A 15669-nucleotide genomic window follows, 5' to 3' on the forward strand; every position below is an offset into this window, starting at 1 on the left:
AGAGACAAAATAAATATGCCAGCTCTGGGGCTGGCATGTTTACCTTCTTTGTTGGGGGCATTAAAGGGAAATGGGAGGGATTTGGATCCTAAGGTTCCAAAACCTCTCACAACAGTCAATTGCCAACACACCCCTTTCCCCTTCATATTGCAATTGGAGCACTGACAGAGGAAAGATAGCCAGGAGGTTCCTGCAGCTGCAACCAGGTGCCATAGACTTGTAATGATTAAAGTACATGAGACGATTCAAAATACGTCTACAAAAACATTGTCAATTTTTAATGGCCTTTTCTTCTTCTTTTCCTCCCCTATGATTTACAGGGCTCTTCTCGGTCAGTTGTAAACATGGAGTGGGATAAAATTTGGTCATTTAACAAAAAGGTACGTGCTCCTCCATTTTGATCTGATGACATTTCTGGTTGACCCCTGCTCTCTTGTGCTGGTAGTGAATCCAGCATTCTTTGGAATGCTCTTCAAAGACTAGTGAATGCAGTATGTTGCATCACCTGGCTCATTTTCAGGAAAATGGAATGTCCCCTCTTGCTAACAAGGGCTAACACTAATCTTACTGACTTTTGCCAAACTGGTACTGAATTGTTGTTCTTGAATTGTGTGGGAAGGTAATAATATTTTGTTGATGTAAACTCTGATGAAAATTCTGCATTTCATTTTTCTGCTTTCAAGCTGCGAGCTATCTGTAAGAAGGTATTACCTAATGCTTTTTCTGCCTTGGCATATAGCTTACAGTATTGTAAGCACGCATAGCATAAGCCATCATTGTGCAGCTTCTCATAGCACAACCACCTTTGCTTCCATAACATGAGCTGTATATTTCCATCTTAAAATGCATTATTCCTATACTAAAGAAAAAAATAATGATCTGACTCCTAACTGTTCATTGAAAAAAAGAGTGTCACTCTTACGTTAATTACTGCCTTTCTGCAGTGTACTGAAGGCTTTAACATTTTCTCCCTAAGACAGCAAACAAAGCTCTTCTGATGTTCCTTAATTTCGCATCAAATAAGGAATACTGCATCTTGACATGGTTAGTTGCTTTTTTGGCAGCAATGCTTAGACACTATAATAAGGCGAACTGTGTGTGTGTCTGTCTGCACAACTCTGTGACTGTTCCTATTCTTTTAACTTGAGTCTGGATTTTTGCTTGTTTTCAGTGAGGCTTTCCCCAGATTTAAGTATTTGCTTGCCTGGCATGTGTCTTCTTTCACCTATAGCCCTTTCTATTTGTTCTCTTCATTTTATAGGAGGGATTATCAATTGGTTCTTTTTGTTGCTGCATAGATTGACACTTTTGTGTAACAAATTTATAAAACACCATAGGCCTTAAATTGCTCACTTCTTGGCACTGTATGCTGCCTTTATATAATGCATTCTTCCTGGGGCAAGAGTGAAAGTGAAGGTGTTGAATTGTCCTGTAGGACAAGTATTGAGCTATCAAGATAGCAAAATTAACAGGTCAATTGCACTAGTGAAAAGCAAAATCTAACTATTAGATTATACAAAGACACCCGAAGAACCTCTGCTTGTCAGTACACTGAACGATTGGCTGGTTAGCAATGGCCAAAACCATTTTGGGTTTTTTTTGTGAATACAACAAATAAGAAAGCAATTTGTACCTCTGCATCCCAGTAAAAAGTAACTTGTAAATTGCTGATATGTTGATCTCATCCAAAGCCAGATTACTGAATTCATTCTGGCGTATCCAGATCAGTGTCTTAACAGTTTCCTTGTATTTCTAATGGATAGGCAGAGGCATGAGTGATGCTTGTCTCAAGTACTCCAAATAATTACAACCATATCAGCTGTAAAATTAGTGCTCGTGTTTTAATTCAGCTGTGAAACATGTTTTAGTGGATTGTTTCTTCTTCAACATCATTGTTCTTATTGCTGCAGAATGTTAGGAAAGCGGAATATATGAAATATCCTTAAAAGTATCTGTTTTCATATGTAATTAAATTTTAGATTTCTCTCCCAGACAGGCTAGTGTTGTATGTGTGCGTTCTTTCTCCATTTCCATTCTTCAGTCTCGTACTAGTCTCAATACCTCCAAATAGTACAAAGTAGTAAAGCATTGTATGAAAGACTGAAAATCCTAAACCAATAAAATACTGGATGCAGTAAAAACAAAAGCAAAATTGCTGGATGCTGTTGTGCTTGAGTACTGAGTAGGGTACAAACCTAGTTTGTCAAGGATACAAGAAAGGAGAAGCTATTTTTGAGTTCAGTGCTGTGATGTTGCCTTATTATAGTGATCTAATGCTGTTGTCTGGAGTGGCTGGTGGGATGGAAGCATGGAGACTTCCTCCCAACAGTGGTGTAGTTGCTGTTTGATGGGGCAGGGCAGCAGCAAGGCTGGGCTGCACAGAACCATCAGTGGGGGCACTGCAACCTCACTACAGTCCTGCCACTTAACCCCTGCACCATCCCAGTAAGTGGTAGTAATGCTGCTGTTAGGAGAGTGGCTCTGTGTCCCTGCCCTGCTATATCAACTGCTCCTGGCTGTTTTTGAATAATGGTCATGCTGGAAAACATACTTCACAGAATAAATTCACAGAAAATCTATGAATTTAACCAGAATTCACTGATATGTGTGGTGGTGGTGGGGATGGCTGCGGAATGGAAATCATGGAATTGTGTCCCATGTTCATAATAAGTAAATCCTACCAGTGTGTTGAAAATGGAAGACAGATTCCAGTGTGACATCCAGCACTTTCGAGATCACTTGTTGAAATGTCTTTTCCATATAAGAACTGATTCTGTTAAATCTCCTGAGAGCAGCTCATTGACATCTCAGATCCTGTTTATGGTTCGGTCTCAGAAAAAGTTACATTAACAGTCAACTCTGATGGGATGTTTACATGTGGAAGTGATATTTCAAAAAGTGATCCTATGAGTTCCAAATGAGGCTCAGATAAATAGATGTTTTTTCCATTGTGTAGATTCCACATATTTATACAGTAAGGCTGCAATCTTACACACATTTACTTAGGAGTAAGCTCCATTGAAACTCAAATAGGGTTTACTTCCTAGTATACTTGCTTAAGATTGTATTGTAAGACATATGCCAAAATTAGAATTTACCTGTAATTTTCCAGACGGGTATGAGATTATTAGGATTTTTAGGTGCTTTATGCCCAGGACTATAACATTTCTCCTCCTAATATTTATATACAGTTTTAGATGACCTTTAAAGCTGAGGTATCATTTTTTTGTGGAAGGCATGGAGAATTACATAAATATTGCTGACTTCTGAGTTTATATTTTCTCGTTGGTTTTGCTGTTGCAATTTAGATTCAAGCAAAATTTAATTGCAATCAAAGATGCAGTAACACAAAGAATACCAGTTAATATTCCTAAAGGATATATACACTTTTTAGTTCTCATAAGATTTTTTTTAACCTATTCTGGGTATACTGAATAGTTGTGAATTACTTGTGGTTCTTCTTGGTATGTAGGTTATAGATCCAGTGGCACCTCGTTACATTGCTTTGCTGAAGGATGAAGTAGTCGCAGTAAATGTTCCTGAAGCTCAAGAAGAGATGAAAGATGTTGCCAAGCATCCAAAGGTTTGCTAGTTAGTTGCTTTGTTTCAAGGAACACTGTAATGCAGGTTGTTGAAACTGAGAACTTGGGTAGAGCTTCCAAGTTTGTCTTAGATAATTCTTCCAGACTCCCAAAACGTAAAAAAGAAAAAGTAAAGTTAGTATGGCTGGGTGCGTTAGCTCATCAAAAGTTGAATACATGGCAGAGCTAATGAAAGAGTAAGTCGGGGTGCATTTTGACACCCCAAACCCCCTCATTCTCCTGGCACACCCCAAACCAGGGAGAAAACTATTTCAGCCATGGTGCTGGGGGTCCTATTGGAAGGAAATGAAAGAAACACAAATCTAAAGCTGACAGACGTGAGGAACGGGAAAGTGCAGCCTCCTCCCATCTTTTTCCCTGCTGGCATGAGCCTAGCAAGACTTTGCCTTCAGTTCTTCCCCTGGCGAGGTAGGATTGACCTGCCCATTGCTGAAACCATCTCTTTGCAATCCAAAGAAGAATTCACATTAATGGCAAACTATTCTGCAGTGCTCAGGCTTTGTGCATTTATTCCAGAATGAATTGTTGTGTTAATAATCTTGTCGAAAACAAAAACTTACAATGTGATCCTAACAATATCTACTCAGAAGTAAGTTCTGTTGCATTCAATGGGGCTTATTCTCAGAAGGAAGGATTGCAGCCTTGACCAAGCAACTGGGTTCTTGTTAACCTACAGAATGCTGAAGTTGGTTTGAAGCCTGTATGGTACAGTCCCAAAGTGCTGATCGAAGGAGCAGATGCAGAGACATTGACAGAAGGAGAGATGGTTACATTTATTAATTGGGGCAACAGCATCATCACCAAAATACACAAGTAAGTTTCTGGGTCTCAAAACAAGTTGGGATGTTTGAATTTTATCTTTGAGCATTTCGTGAAGAATATCCAAGGTCTGGCTTTTTAAACATTGAAGAAAAGTGTGTAATGAGTTGGACAGTAACAACTGCAAGCACATTTTCAGTATCTGTATTCCCCTCCTCCCCATTGCAGGGAGCTACAGCCCCCAAAAGCCCTTGAAGCTCAAGGGATTCTTGGAATGTGATGCAAGGAACTGTGACTGCAGGGGAGCAAGCAGAAATTGCACTAGTCTCCCTTGCACCTCATACCAGGGTTCCTTTATATCCAACCCAGTGTAGCTTGGCAGTTAAATTTGATGGTAGAGGTTTTAAGCTTCTCCAAGTCCTGCAAAGTAATTTAATCTGTATTTCAACGATATAACCTTGGTGCAATATCAATCATTTATTTGCACTATTTAATCACAGTGCCTGTTCTGCTTCTGTATAGGAACTGTGCTGGGAAAATCACATCCATTGATGCTAAGCTAAATTTGGAGAATAAAGACTACAAAAAAACTGCTAAGATTACCTGGTTAGCAGAAACTCCTCGTGCTCCTCCCATCCCAGCTGTCTGTGTCACTTATGAACACTTGATCACCAAACCTGTCCTAGGCAAAGAGGAAGATTTCAAGCAGTATGTCAACAGAAATAGCAAGGTAGCTTGCAGCATGCCACCTATTGTTGTTATTACATTTTTTTGTCTCCTCCCTCACTCCAAGGAACTTAAGGGAGCATACATGGTTCTTCCAGCTCCCCTATATGACTTGGAATAAACCGATGAGGCAGTTTTGGCTGGGAGATAGTGACTGGACCTCAAGATCACTTAGTAAGCTTTGTGGTTGATTTGAACTTGGGCTTTCCTAGTCAAAGTCCAACTCTCTAGCCACTATACCATATTGACTGTACACCTGCTTTTCTTTTTCATGTTGGCACTTCAAATGAATTGGGGGTTTTCAATATTCATTGAAGTTTGCTTTTCTTTCTGGGTTAACTTTACCCTTGCAACATGATGTATTTGTATAGAATGGAATGTTGACTTGCTTTTTAACTATCTACAGCAAGAAGAATTGATGATAGGTGATCCTTGTCTTAAAGATCTGAAAAAAGGAGACATAATACAGCTTCAGAGGAGAGGCTTTTATATTTGCGATCAACCATACGAGCCCATTAGGTGAGCAGCTGGAAACTTACTCCTTGTGTTTACCTATTTGAGATGCTCTGTCGTAGATTTGGAAAAGCTTGATATGGCCGTTTTAGAGTTTCACAGTACTAAAACATTTGATGTGATTTTCACATTTATACTCATGCTATAAACATTCCTATTTTACAGTAAAGCTATTTAGTAGTCCATTCTAGGCTTGTGGACTGCATTTTGTTAATGTGTATAGATGAGAGCCTTTGCATCACATTGATGAAAAAGTGTGGGTGGGGTGGTGGGGAGCTCTCGTCTCTCCTCTTTAACAAAAGTGATTGAACAGCAGGCAGCCTGTTCCCTAATAATATCATCTAAGACCTTACAATTTTTCTCCATTTGTAGAATTATCCGGGGACCCCACGTAAAGTTTCTGTCTAGGTTAGCCATGTTTGTTATGCTCCTATATCAATTTTGGTATGCTATTATTGCTGCAATGAATTTTCATGAGGCTTAATTTTGACTATAAAAGTTGTCATTTTGGTGTGTGTAAAAATGTTTGCAAGAAAATCCCTACCTTCCATTCTGCAAATTTCACTGACACATCCATGTACCAGTTCATAGCCATTGTTCCTCCGATAAGCTGGTACTTCAGGGGAGAAAGAATCATAAAGTTGGAAGGGGCCTGTAAGGCCGTCAAGTCCAACCCCCTGCTTAATGCAGGAATCCAGTGCATCCTGGTTCCCTCAGGCAACTAGTCCATCACTCTCTGCCGTACCATATTGTGTTGGAAGTTTCACCAGTCTTCAGGAGTGTGAGGCAAGAAATTTCACCTTAATCCTGCTCTAGGCACCCATTGCTATTCATAACTGATTGGGCCAGAATATGGGTGGGGATACACATTTTAGATATGTATCTGGGTGCCCATCCCACTGAAAGTATTGCAGTACAGAGGGACGACTCTGCATCTGCATGCAGTGGTTGACCATCTGTATGTACTTCATTATTTTCAATACAATGTGCATCTCATTCACACTGTACCCCAACTTCTCAACTAAGCATAATTGTGTTGGGGCAAAGAAGCATCAATCCAGGCTTCTTGACAATGGACACATGCTTCCCGTTCTCCTATCCCATGTGAAAAATGGCCTTAAACTGGAGACATGTTTTGCCAGAAGTGAGAAGATTTTTGAACACGTCATATTAGATGCTATTTTTTTAGGCAGGCACATTAGGAGAGCAGGAAAATTACAAACAAAACCTTGATGTTGAACTAAATAATGAATGTAACTATAGTTACAATCAGTGCGATAAGAACTACAGATACTTCTAAGGCTGCAGTGCAATGTAGGGCACATTTACTTGGGTGTAAATCTCACTGAACTCGTGGATAGATATGCATTTGACTGAGTTACAGGTCCCATTAACTTAGCCGGAAAATTAAGCCCAAACTTAACTCTCTCTCATTGTGATTTAGATGCTAGAATTGTTCTGTTTGTTTTCTATATTACCCTGATGAGTGGGAGATAATCATGAAAAATATCAATAGATGTAATTTTTGTCTGTAGTCCATACAGCTGTAAAGAAGCCCCATGCATTTTGATTTATGTCCCTGATGGGCATACAAAAGAAATGCCGACATCTGGATCTAAGGAAAAAACCAAGGCAGAAACAGCAAAGAAAGAGGTAAGGAAATCCTAGTGTATATGGATTGCAAGTTAAGACGGATACTCTTTGTTTATAAAACTGGGCTAAAAGTAATAAAATGAGAGACAACGGCAAAGTTTGGGGGTGGGGGTTTAAATGCCAAGTTATAGGATGGGGGATACCTGGCTTGGCAGCAGTACATGTGAAAAGAATCTCAGGAATGTAGTCAATCACAAACTGAATGTGAGTCAGCACTGTATGTGACTGCAAAAAAAGGTTAATGTGATTTTAGCCTGCAATAATACAATCATGGTTTCTTAGTCATGAGAAGTAATACTTCCATTTTATCCTGCATTAGTCTCGCCTTATCTGGGGTATAATGGCTAATTCTGAATCCTGCACTTTGAGAAGAATATAGACAAATTGGGATAGGTTTAGATGAGGGCAGTGAGATGGTCAGGGGTTTAGAAAACAAGTACAGTAGTGCCCCACTGATATGGCGGGTTACGTTCCAGACTCCCGCCTAAAAGCGGACCTCCTTCAATATAATGGTGCCTGCCGCCCAAAAAAAGCTGTAAAAGCGGAACAAGCGCCGTATGAGTGGGGCCTTACTCTAATTTTAGCCACCATATTAGCAGAACGCTGAAAAGCATGCCACTGAAAAGCGGGGCCCTACTGTACTATAATTGATATAACTAGTAATCAAAAATGCCAAATTCCTATGCTAACCAAGGCTGATGCATTAAAAGACACTATTTTAGTTATATTCAGTTTCCCTCCTCCTTCACAAACGTCCTGTTGTGGGTGGAGGATAAAAGAGACATTTCATAGAATCATAGAATAGTAGAGTCGTAAGGGGCCTATAAGACCATCGAGTCCAATCCTCTGCTCAATACAGGTAGTAGCCCTCTGCATATTTGTAGCCCTGTGCATGTTGGAGTGCCTTGATCAATGCTGATGAGGTTATATTTGAAATGGTAAATTACAGGTGGTTTTTCATCTGTACTGTTTTAATTATCTGTTTTTGTTCAGTTTGATTCATTGTAAAAGCATGCATTTGCTTTGCTTTTCTAAGGCTAATACTGCTCCACAAGGACTTTCTGTTCCACTTGTGGCTGATGTTTCTCGTGCTACAGTCCCTGCTTCAACTCAGGACCACTTGGCTCTTTATAGCAGAGTGTCTGCTCAAGGAGATGTAGTTCGTGAATTGAAATCAAAGAAAGCAGCAAAAGAAGACATTGATGCTGCTGTGAAACATCTGTTGGTCTTCAAAGCAGAATACAAGGAGAAGACTGGCCAAGACTACAAGCCTGGAAATCCTCCAGTTGCAACAGTTCAAGTCCAGCCTTCCAAGTGTGAGGCTGTCACCAACACCAGTCCGGACAGCAAATCTGTTTATGATAGTGTAGCTGAGCAAGGGGAAGTAGTCCGAAAGCTGAAAGCAGAAAAAGCACCCAAGGTTAGTATGTGAGAGTTAGTCTGGTTAACGGTGTATTAAAAGAACGTTGATGCCCCTTGCAGTGTTTTATCAGCTGGATGATAGAGGTGGTTTTTCTGTTCTGTATAAAGGGTGGACAAGGATAGACTCCTTGGGCATGAAGAGAGTAGGGACAGATGGGAATGGTAAATGTTGATTTTCCAGGGGAAAAGGGGCTCAATTTACTGTCTGTGGTAGAAGTGTCAGAAAGGGAAAGAATTTTGAATGTAAAATGTAAATGTACTGCCTTCAAGTCGATTCTGACTTACGGTAACCCTATTAATAATAGGGTTTTTATGAGGCTGAGAGGCAGTGACTGGCCCAAGGTCACCCAGTGAGCTTCATGGCTATGTGGGGATTCAAACCCTGGACTCCCAGGTCGTAGTCCAACACCTTAACCACTATGCCACACTGGCTCTCTAATGAATGTAATGCTCCTTAATAATAATTACCTTCTGGTAAGCTGGTTGAACCATGTGAAATTGGGGAGTACACTATTATACTGGACACAAGTATTAACCATGGCAAGTATTGTATGTTCTACATCATGGAAGGATGCCGGAAAGCCAACCAAAACAGACATAATTAGAAGGATTATAAAGTTCACAGCAATGTTTAAAAGATGGGTAAATATGTGAAGAAATAGTGAATAGGTAGAGCTGAGTAATGTATTACATTAAAAGGGTATAAGGCAGAGGTTCCCAAACTCTGGTCCGTGGAATGTCTGTGGATGTGTGGTTGGAGATGGGAGATGGCACATCCGTTGCACTGTATGCTCATACTGATTTTTAATTGTATTTGTATAGCTTTTATTTCTTACATTGTATGTTATTGTTTTACAACATGAACTCTGGAATTCAAACTATAATACAAAAAATACAATATATAAGAAATAAAGGAAACAATAAAAATACTTTTTAAAAAACCATACAGCACCTAGCACAGAAAATTACAATTGCTACAACAGGCATAAAAATTAAGTGGTCCACTAAGACCATCAGCAATTTTAAAGTGTGTGGGGAAAAGTTTGGGAACCACTGGTCTGAGGGATAGTGCAGATGCAGGGAACCTTTGGCCCTTCAGAAGTTGGTGAACTACATCCTGCCCCAGCAAGTGTGGCCAATTGCCAGGGGTGATTGGAGATGTAGTTCACCAACAACTAGAGAGCCAAAGGTTCCCCACACCTGGGATAGTGGGCAAAGGTATAGATTTCATGCTGCTGTATAAAGTTTATATTTGTATATCAATGTATATTATTTAGGTTCTCCTGATGAGAAAATATTTAGTGTTAGTAAATATGGTTTAACTATCTTGATGTACATACTGCCTATTATATGTATGTGATGTTTCATATATTTATATTGAAAATAATACTAGTTTTTGCATTTAGGAATATTGGCCACCTTTAAAAAAAATCTCCCCCTCCCCTTTTTGTGGGAAGGGGACTGTCCAAAGTGCTGCTAACTTAGATTGCAAAGAACAAGAAAATTAAGAGTTCGCAGATACCATGAAACTGTAGTTTGTTTCTTCTTCTTTTTTAATATAAGGCTGGCTGTAGATGTAGTCTCATGGTGAAAGACAGATGGGGTTGGATCCAGACTTTCACTTCTGTTAATGGAAGGGCTGCCTTTGTTCATGGAGGTTTTCTGCAGGAGAGGCGATTTCTGCCAATTTCCCCTTCCCCTTGCAGCTCTTTTTTTTTTGTGGTCTGAAAGGGGGGTGGGAATCAGTGAAATCATCTCCCCGCTCCCTTCATTCAGCACAAGTGAAACTCCGCTTATTATATATCTGGATCCATCTCATAGAATACAAATATGCCCTGACTAAAAGAGCACTCAAAACAAAATCTTTCTTTGTTTCATTTGAATGTTCAATGAAGAACATACGATGATTTATAGTTTATAATGAACTTCTTGGAAATTTTTCCCTTTTGTTAACTCTGCCATGTGCATCCTAGCAGTTATATCTATTGTGCTATGCTGTTCTTCCTTTTCTGTCTTATATTCTTCTTTTAACTCTTCTTCCACTTACTGTTTTAGGATCAGATAGATGCTGCTGTGAAAGTGCTTTTAGGTCTGAAAGCAGAGTATAAGCAAAAGACAGGCCAGGAATACAAACCTGGAAACCCAGCAAAGAGTGTCCTTCCTAGTACAGCTCCTTCTGCTCTTCCATCTTCCATGACCTTCTGTCCAGTAGTCAGCAAAGCTCTTTACAGTAAAGTAGCAGAACAAGGCGAAGTGGTTCGTAGACTTAAGTCGGAAAAAGCAGCAAAGGTATAAGGGCCATGAACGAAAAAGAGTATTGAATGATCCGATTTAAGATCCATCAGTAGCTCCCTAAACAGCTTACAAAACTAAACAATAGCAGGAATGTTGTATTTTATTTTTGAAGTATCTCTATTTTTATTTCTACTTTTGTAAAGTATTAAGCAATAATTATATTTGATTTCTCTTTTGTCCTGTTGCATGCAAGACAGATTATTCTTTTGTCCAAGCAGAGCAAAACCTGGATATCAATCTTAACAATTAAATTTATCTGTAGTTTGAACGTTAAGATGGCAGGAGTAATGCCCTATTATACCTTTTTTTGGCACTAGTCTACTTACTCTTTAATTTTATATTTGGAAAAATTAAGTAAAGCTCTCACTCAAGTGAATGGCTGCCATTCAGAGTTTTTGTAAGAGAAGAACCTGGTGAATTATGTCCAAAGCTGTTAACCACTGTTTTTGCATATTTAAATGTATATATAAAATCCATTCATTGTCGTTCTACCTGAATTTTGGAGAGTAAGAATATTATAGATTGAAGTGAAGCATGTTGAGCAGGGGGTTGGACTTGATGGCCTTATAGGCCCCTTCCAACTCTACTATTCTATGATTCTGTGATTCTATTCTATATCACACCAATTAGACAGTGTGCCAAAGTCGTTAGTTTAAAACAAATATTGGTGAGAAATTTTCTAAAAGGTGGGATACAAATTTTATCAAAAAATAAATAAGGTGTCTGCCCAAGATCTGGGAAGAGTGATTTATTTGTGAAGTATTTATATCTATTTAAACATAAGATGAAAATGTTTTACACTCCATGTTAGTTTGATATTGACTCAGTTAACACATACTAACAAGCCATTATGTGGGGCTTCCTCCTCTGTACAAGGCAGAGATCAAAAGCTTCCACTTTCTCTTGGGGGAATTGCAGGTTGCTTGCTTCTCCTGGTTTGTTTTAACTAAGTGTAGTTAGAAGAAACCACAGTTCTTCCGAGTTCAGACAGAATGAGGAACTGTGGTTAGTTGAGAAGATTTCAGTTTCCTTGTGCAGATGATACAGGAGTGGGAGGAGGGAGTGTAACAATAAACCATAGTTTTGTCATTACTTCTCAAATTTCTTTCCGTCTGCGCTTTGTGTAGTTTTTATAAACATTTCCACTCTTACTGATAACCTTATATCCTGTCCCTGCTTCAGGATCAGATAGATGCTGCCGTGAAAATGCTTCTTGCTCTAAAGGCAGAATATAAGCAAAAGACAGGCCAAGATTATAAGCCTGGAAATCCACCTGCAGTCCCTCTTTCCTCCTCCTCCTCTTCTTCCTCATCCTCTTGTGCTTCTGATTCTGCTCTTTTATCCTGCAATGGTTTGACATCTTCTGGCCCAATATACAGAAAAGCTCTGTACAAAAAAGTAGCTGAACAAGGGGAGGTGGTGCGCAGACTCAAAGCAGAAAAGGTTTCCAAGGTAAAATAGTGATTAAATATGTGTATGTATGTGTTTGTACATGTATATGGTTCTAAGTCTCCTGTGTTCTTTCTTTGTTTATTTCCTATGCATGGTATTTATTTTAGTAGCGGATTTTTCAAGTGACTTTATTTGGGATCAGGAATTCAGGGTTGTATCTATTGCTGCTGTTCTCCTTACACAACAGACTTCCACTTGTGCAACAGAACTTCCCGTTCCTCTCCTCACCGCTGCGTACTCTCAAAATCTTCTCCAGAGGGTTAAAGGATCCTCCAGAGCAAATTTTGGTGGCAGGAGAAGAAGGAGAAATTACATTGCATGAGCAGAACTCCATTCATGCAGTGTTGGATACAACCATCAGAAACTGCTAATACTTTCCTCCATATATCTGGATTTCATTATATGTGAAATTAGGCCATTTTAAATGGTTATAGCAAAAGAAAGGAATCTGCATAGATGAGATCTGTTGCAAAACCACTATTTTAGATCTGTAACTTGCTGACATGTCCTTGGATATGCAGGCAAGAAACCAAATGTACATACATAACTTTTGGAATCGCTGCATTTACTCCTCTCCCAATTTTCCATAGGATAAAGTAGATGAAGCTGTAAAACTCCTCCTTTCCCTAAAAGCAGAATATAAAGAAAAAACTGGTCAGGACTATAAGACAGGAGAATTACCAGCTCCTCAGGCGTACACCTTAAACCATCCAACAAATGCGGAAACCAGTGGCCCTGACTCACCAGAAGCAAAAGCTCTCTTTAACAAGGTTGCTCTCCAAGGAGAAGAAGTTCGGAAGTTGAAAGCAGAGAAGGCAGGAAAGGTAACATTGTTTATGAACACTTTCATGTATTTGTGTGGATCCTGAGATACTCATCACATTTGTTTTAATTTATAATTTTTGCTAATATCTTGACCTATAAGAGCAATATAGTCTCTTTTCAGTGTTATATATCCTTTATCCGGTAAATTATTGGAATTTGGCAGCATTTTCAAACTACTGTTTCAGTAATTTTACAGAATTCTTGAAGAAACCCAGAAGGTCAAGCAATGGGGCCAGCAGTTGCCATTAAAACCAGCACAACGGGTCAGACACACTGAAACTGTGTTTCCTCACTTAGTTCAGGCCACCTTCACTGCCCCAGTGATCCTTCCATGTTGCCTACAAGCATCCTAGACCTAAACAAAAATCCTAATTCTGTTAAAAGATGAAACTGTGTGTCTAGACTTAATTGTCCTACTTTCCATAATGCTGGAGGCAGTATACCCCTGAATACCAGCTGTTGGGAATCACAAACGGAGGGAGAGTGGTTTTACTCTGATCCTGCTTGCAATCTTTCCATAGGCACCAGTTTGGCCACTGTGAGAACAATATGCTGGAAAAGATGGTCCTTTGGCCTGATTCAGTAGGGCATTTCTTATGTTCTTTTTTATACCCTATCATTATTTATTTGTATAGTAAATGTACATGACTTTTTACAGAATAATATAAACAGACCCCTGTTCCAGGTAACCTTAGAATCTAAATTTTGGTTGTAGCACTGGCAACAAGGGCAGGGAGAATATATGAAGTTGCCTTAAAGTCAGACCATTGGTTCATTAGCTCAGTATTATGTACTCAAATTGGCAGCAGTTCTCCAGGTTCCCAGCACTCCTACCAGATACCCTGTTTCCTGATGATTCTGTGAATTCAGCCCGAAATTTTCTGCATGTAACTCATATGCCAAACTACTGAGTTACATGTCTTGATGAGAGAGTACATACATTCTCAGAATATGAGGATTCCACTTGCAAAACTCTTTGGGGGTTGCTTTTATGTAGATTATAATAAAAAATTAAAATAAGAAAGTCATAGTATGCATAGGCTTACTATGTCTCAAAGGCTTTGGGTTGGTTCAGTTGTAACACCAAACAGTGGTGCACCGACCTCCCTTGTACACTCTACTTGATTAGTAGTTTACTGGTTTTCTTCAAACCATAGTTTGCTATGACATCCAAAGTAGAAAAACCATGGTTTGTTCAAGGTCTGCAAACCAGGATTGAAACAGCTAATGTAACAGCTAAGGATGATTTACTATAAACCTAGGAAGTTGCTAAAAATTGACCTTTACATTTCATTGAATTTTCACTCCTCAGCATGCATTCTATGGTTTCCCCAGTAGGTATAATTAATGTATCTTGCATATTCTATACAGCTTACTGTATTATTTGATTTTTGTTTGGTTACCTGCATTTCCATGGGAATGGTGTTCTCCCAAAGGATAAGATTGATGCTGCAGTGCAGGAACTGCTTCAGTTGAAGGCGCAGTACAAGTCACTGGCAGGAGTAGACTATAGGCCAGTCTCTGCAACTGGAGCAGAAGATAAAGATAAGAGGAAGAAAGAGAGAGAGAACAAATCCGAAAAGCAAAACAAGCAACAGAAACAGAATGAGGGCCACAAGAAAGAATCACAGAAAGATCAAAGTGGTAGTAGCAACTTGTCTTCAAATGGATCAGGGGATGGTCAAGGACCCAAGAAACAAACCAGGTGACAAGGCTTCTTAAAATATAGCATGGTAAAGGAAAGTGCTTAACATTAAAATTGACCTTGTGTTATATGATGGAGATAATGTTGGCCAAAAAGCATATTTTTAGTGCTGTTGGCTTTTCATATATGATAGAATATCACAAAACATTTTCTGTCCTATAGTTGGGCTTGGGCCCCTTCTTACTGCTGTTTCTGTTTAACATTTATTCAGTACCAACTTGTGTGCTAGGCTCTGTAAAATACCCTTACAACTTAGACAGAGGAGAGGAGATACTGTGGACATAATAAAGTTGTTGGTGGAAAGTGTTATAAGGCTGGAGCTGTGGTATTCCATGGGAGAGCTTTGAATTGAAATATGTTTTGAGCAAATTGTAGGAAGCTGACTTCACTTGGCAAAGACATGGAGATTTTTATTTGTTTATTTATTAGATTTATATCCTGCCCTTCCTCCCAGTAGGCAAAAGAAGTAGCAGAACAGACATCATAAACCTGAAAGTGTGATCTTGCAAAAGTGTGCACTATTTTTCTGGAGACCTTGATGGCAAAGTGAGGGGGTACCTAGTGACTTACACCACGTGAGGCTGGGTACCATTGCTGTGCTGCTTTCCTGGCTGCGGCAGTATTGCTGGTCATTGGGGTAAGGGCAGGGGAGCACCAGATTGGTAGTGGGATTGGTAGTGGCATTCACAAGTGTGTACATAAGTGTGCCACCCACCA

General features: G+C 39.4%; 1 protein-coding gene across 3 annotated transcripts in view; it reads left to right on the forward strand.

The window, feature by feature from the left end:
• EPRS1 (glutamyl-prolyl-tRNA synthetase 1) overlaps positions 1 to 15669 on the forward strand; it is a 74602-nt gene that overhangs the window by 25460 nt on the left and 33473 nt on the right. The window contains exons 12-22 of one of the 3 annotated variants that reach the window (XM_061625164.1): positions 321 to 380; positions 3473 to 3583; positions 4279 to 4415; positions 4884 to 5091; positions 5494 to 5606; positions 7136 to 7253; positions 8290 to 8673; positions 10731 to 10964; positions 12153 to 12422; positions 13013 to 13246; positions 14684 to 14952. In XM_061625164.1, the coding sequence (XP_061481148.1) occupies positions 321 to 380; positions 3473 to 3583; positions 4279 to 4415; positions 4884 to 5091; positions 5494 to 5606; positions 7136 to 7253; positions 8290 to 8673; positions 10731 to 10964; positions 12153 to 12422; positions 13013 to 13246; positions 14684 to 14952 (2138 nt within the window). The remainder of the gene's footprint in view (positions 1 to 320; positions 381 to 3472; positions 3584 to 4278; positions 4416 to 4883; positions 5092 to 5493; positions 5607 to 7135; positions 7254 to 8289; positions 8674 to 10730; positions 10965 to 12152; positions 12423 to 13012; positions 13247 to 14683; positions 14953 to 15669) is intronic. The other 2 variants (XM_061625165.1, XM_061625166.1) reach the window with 2 other exon arrangements.

The sequence above is a fragment of the Rhineura floridana genome, chromosome 4 (genome assembly GCF_030035675.1).
Source record: "Rhineura floridana isolate rRhiFlo1 chromosome 4, rRhiFlo1.hap2, whole genome shotgun sequence".
Taxonomy (NCBI): Eukaryota; Metazoa; Chordata; class Lepidosauria; order Squamata; family Rhineuridae; genus Rhineura; species Rhineura floridana.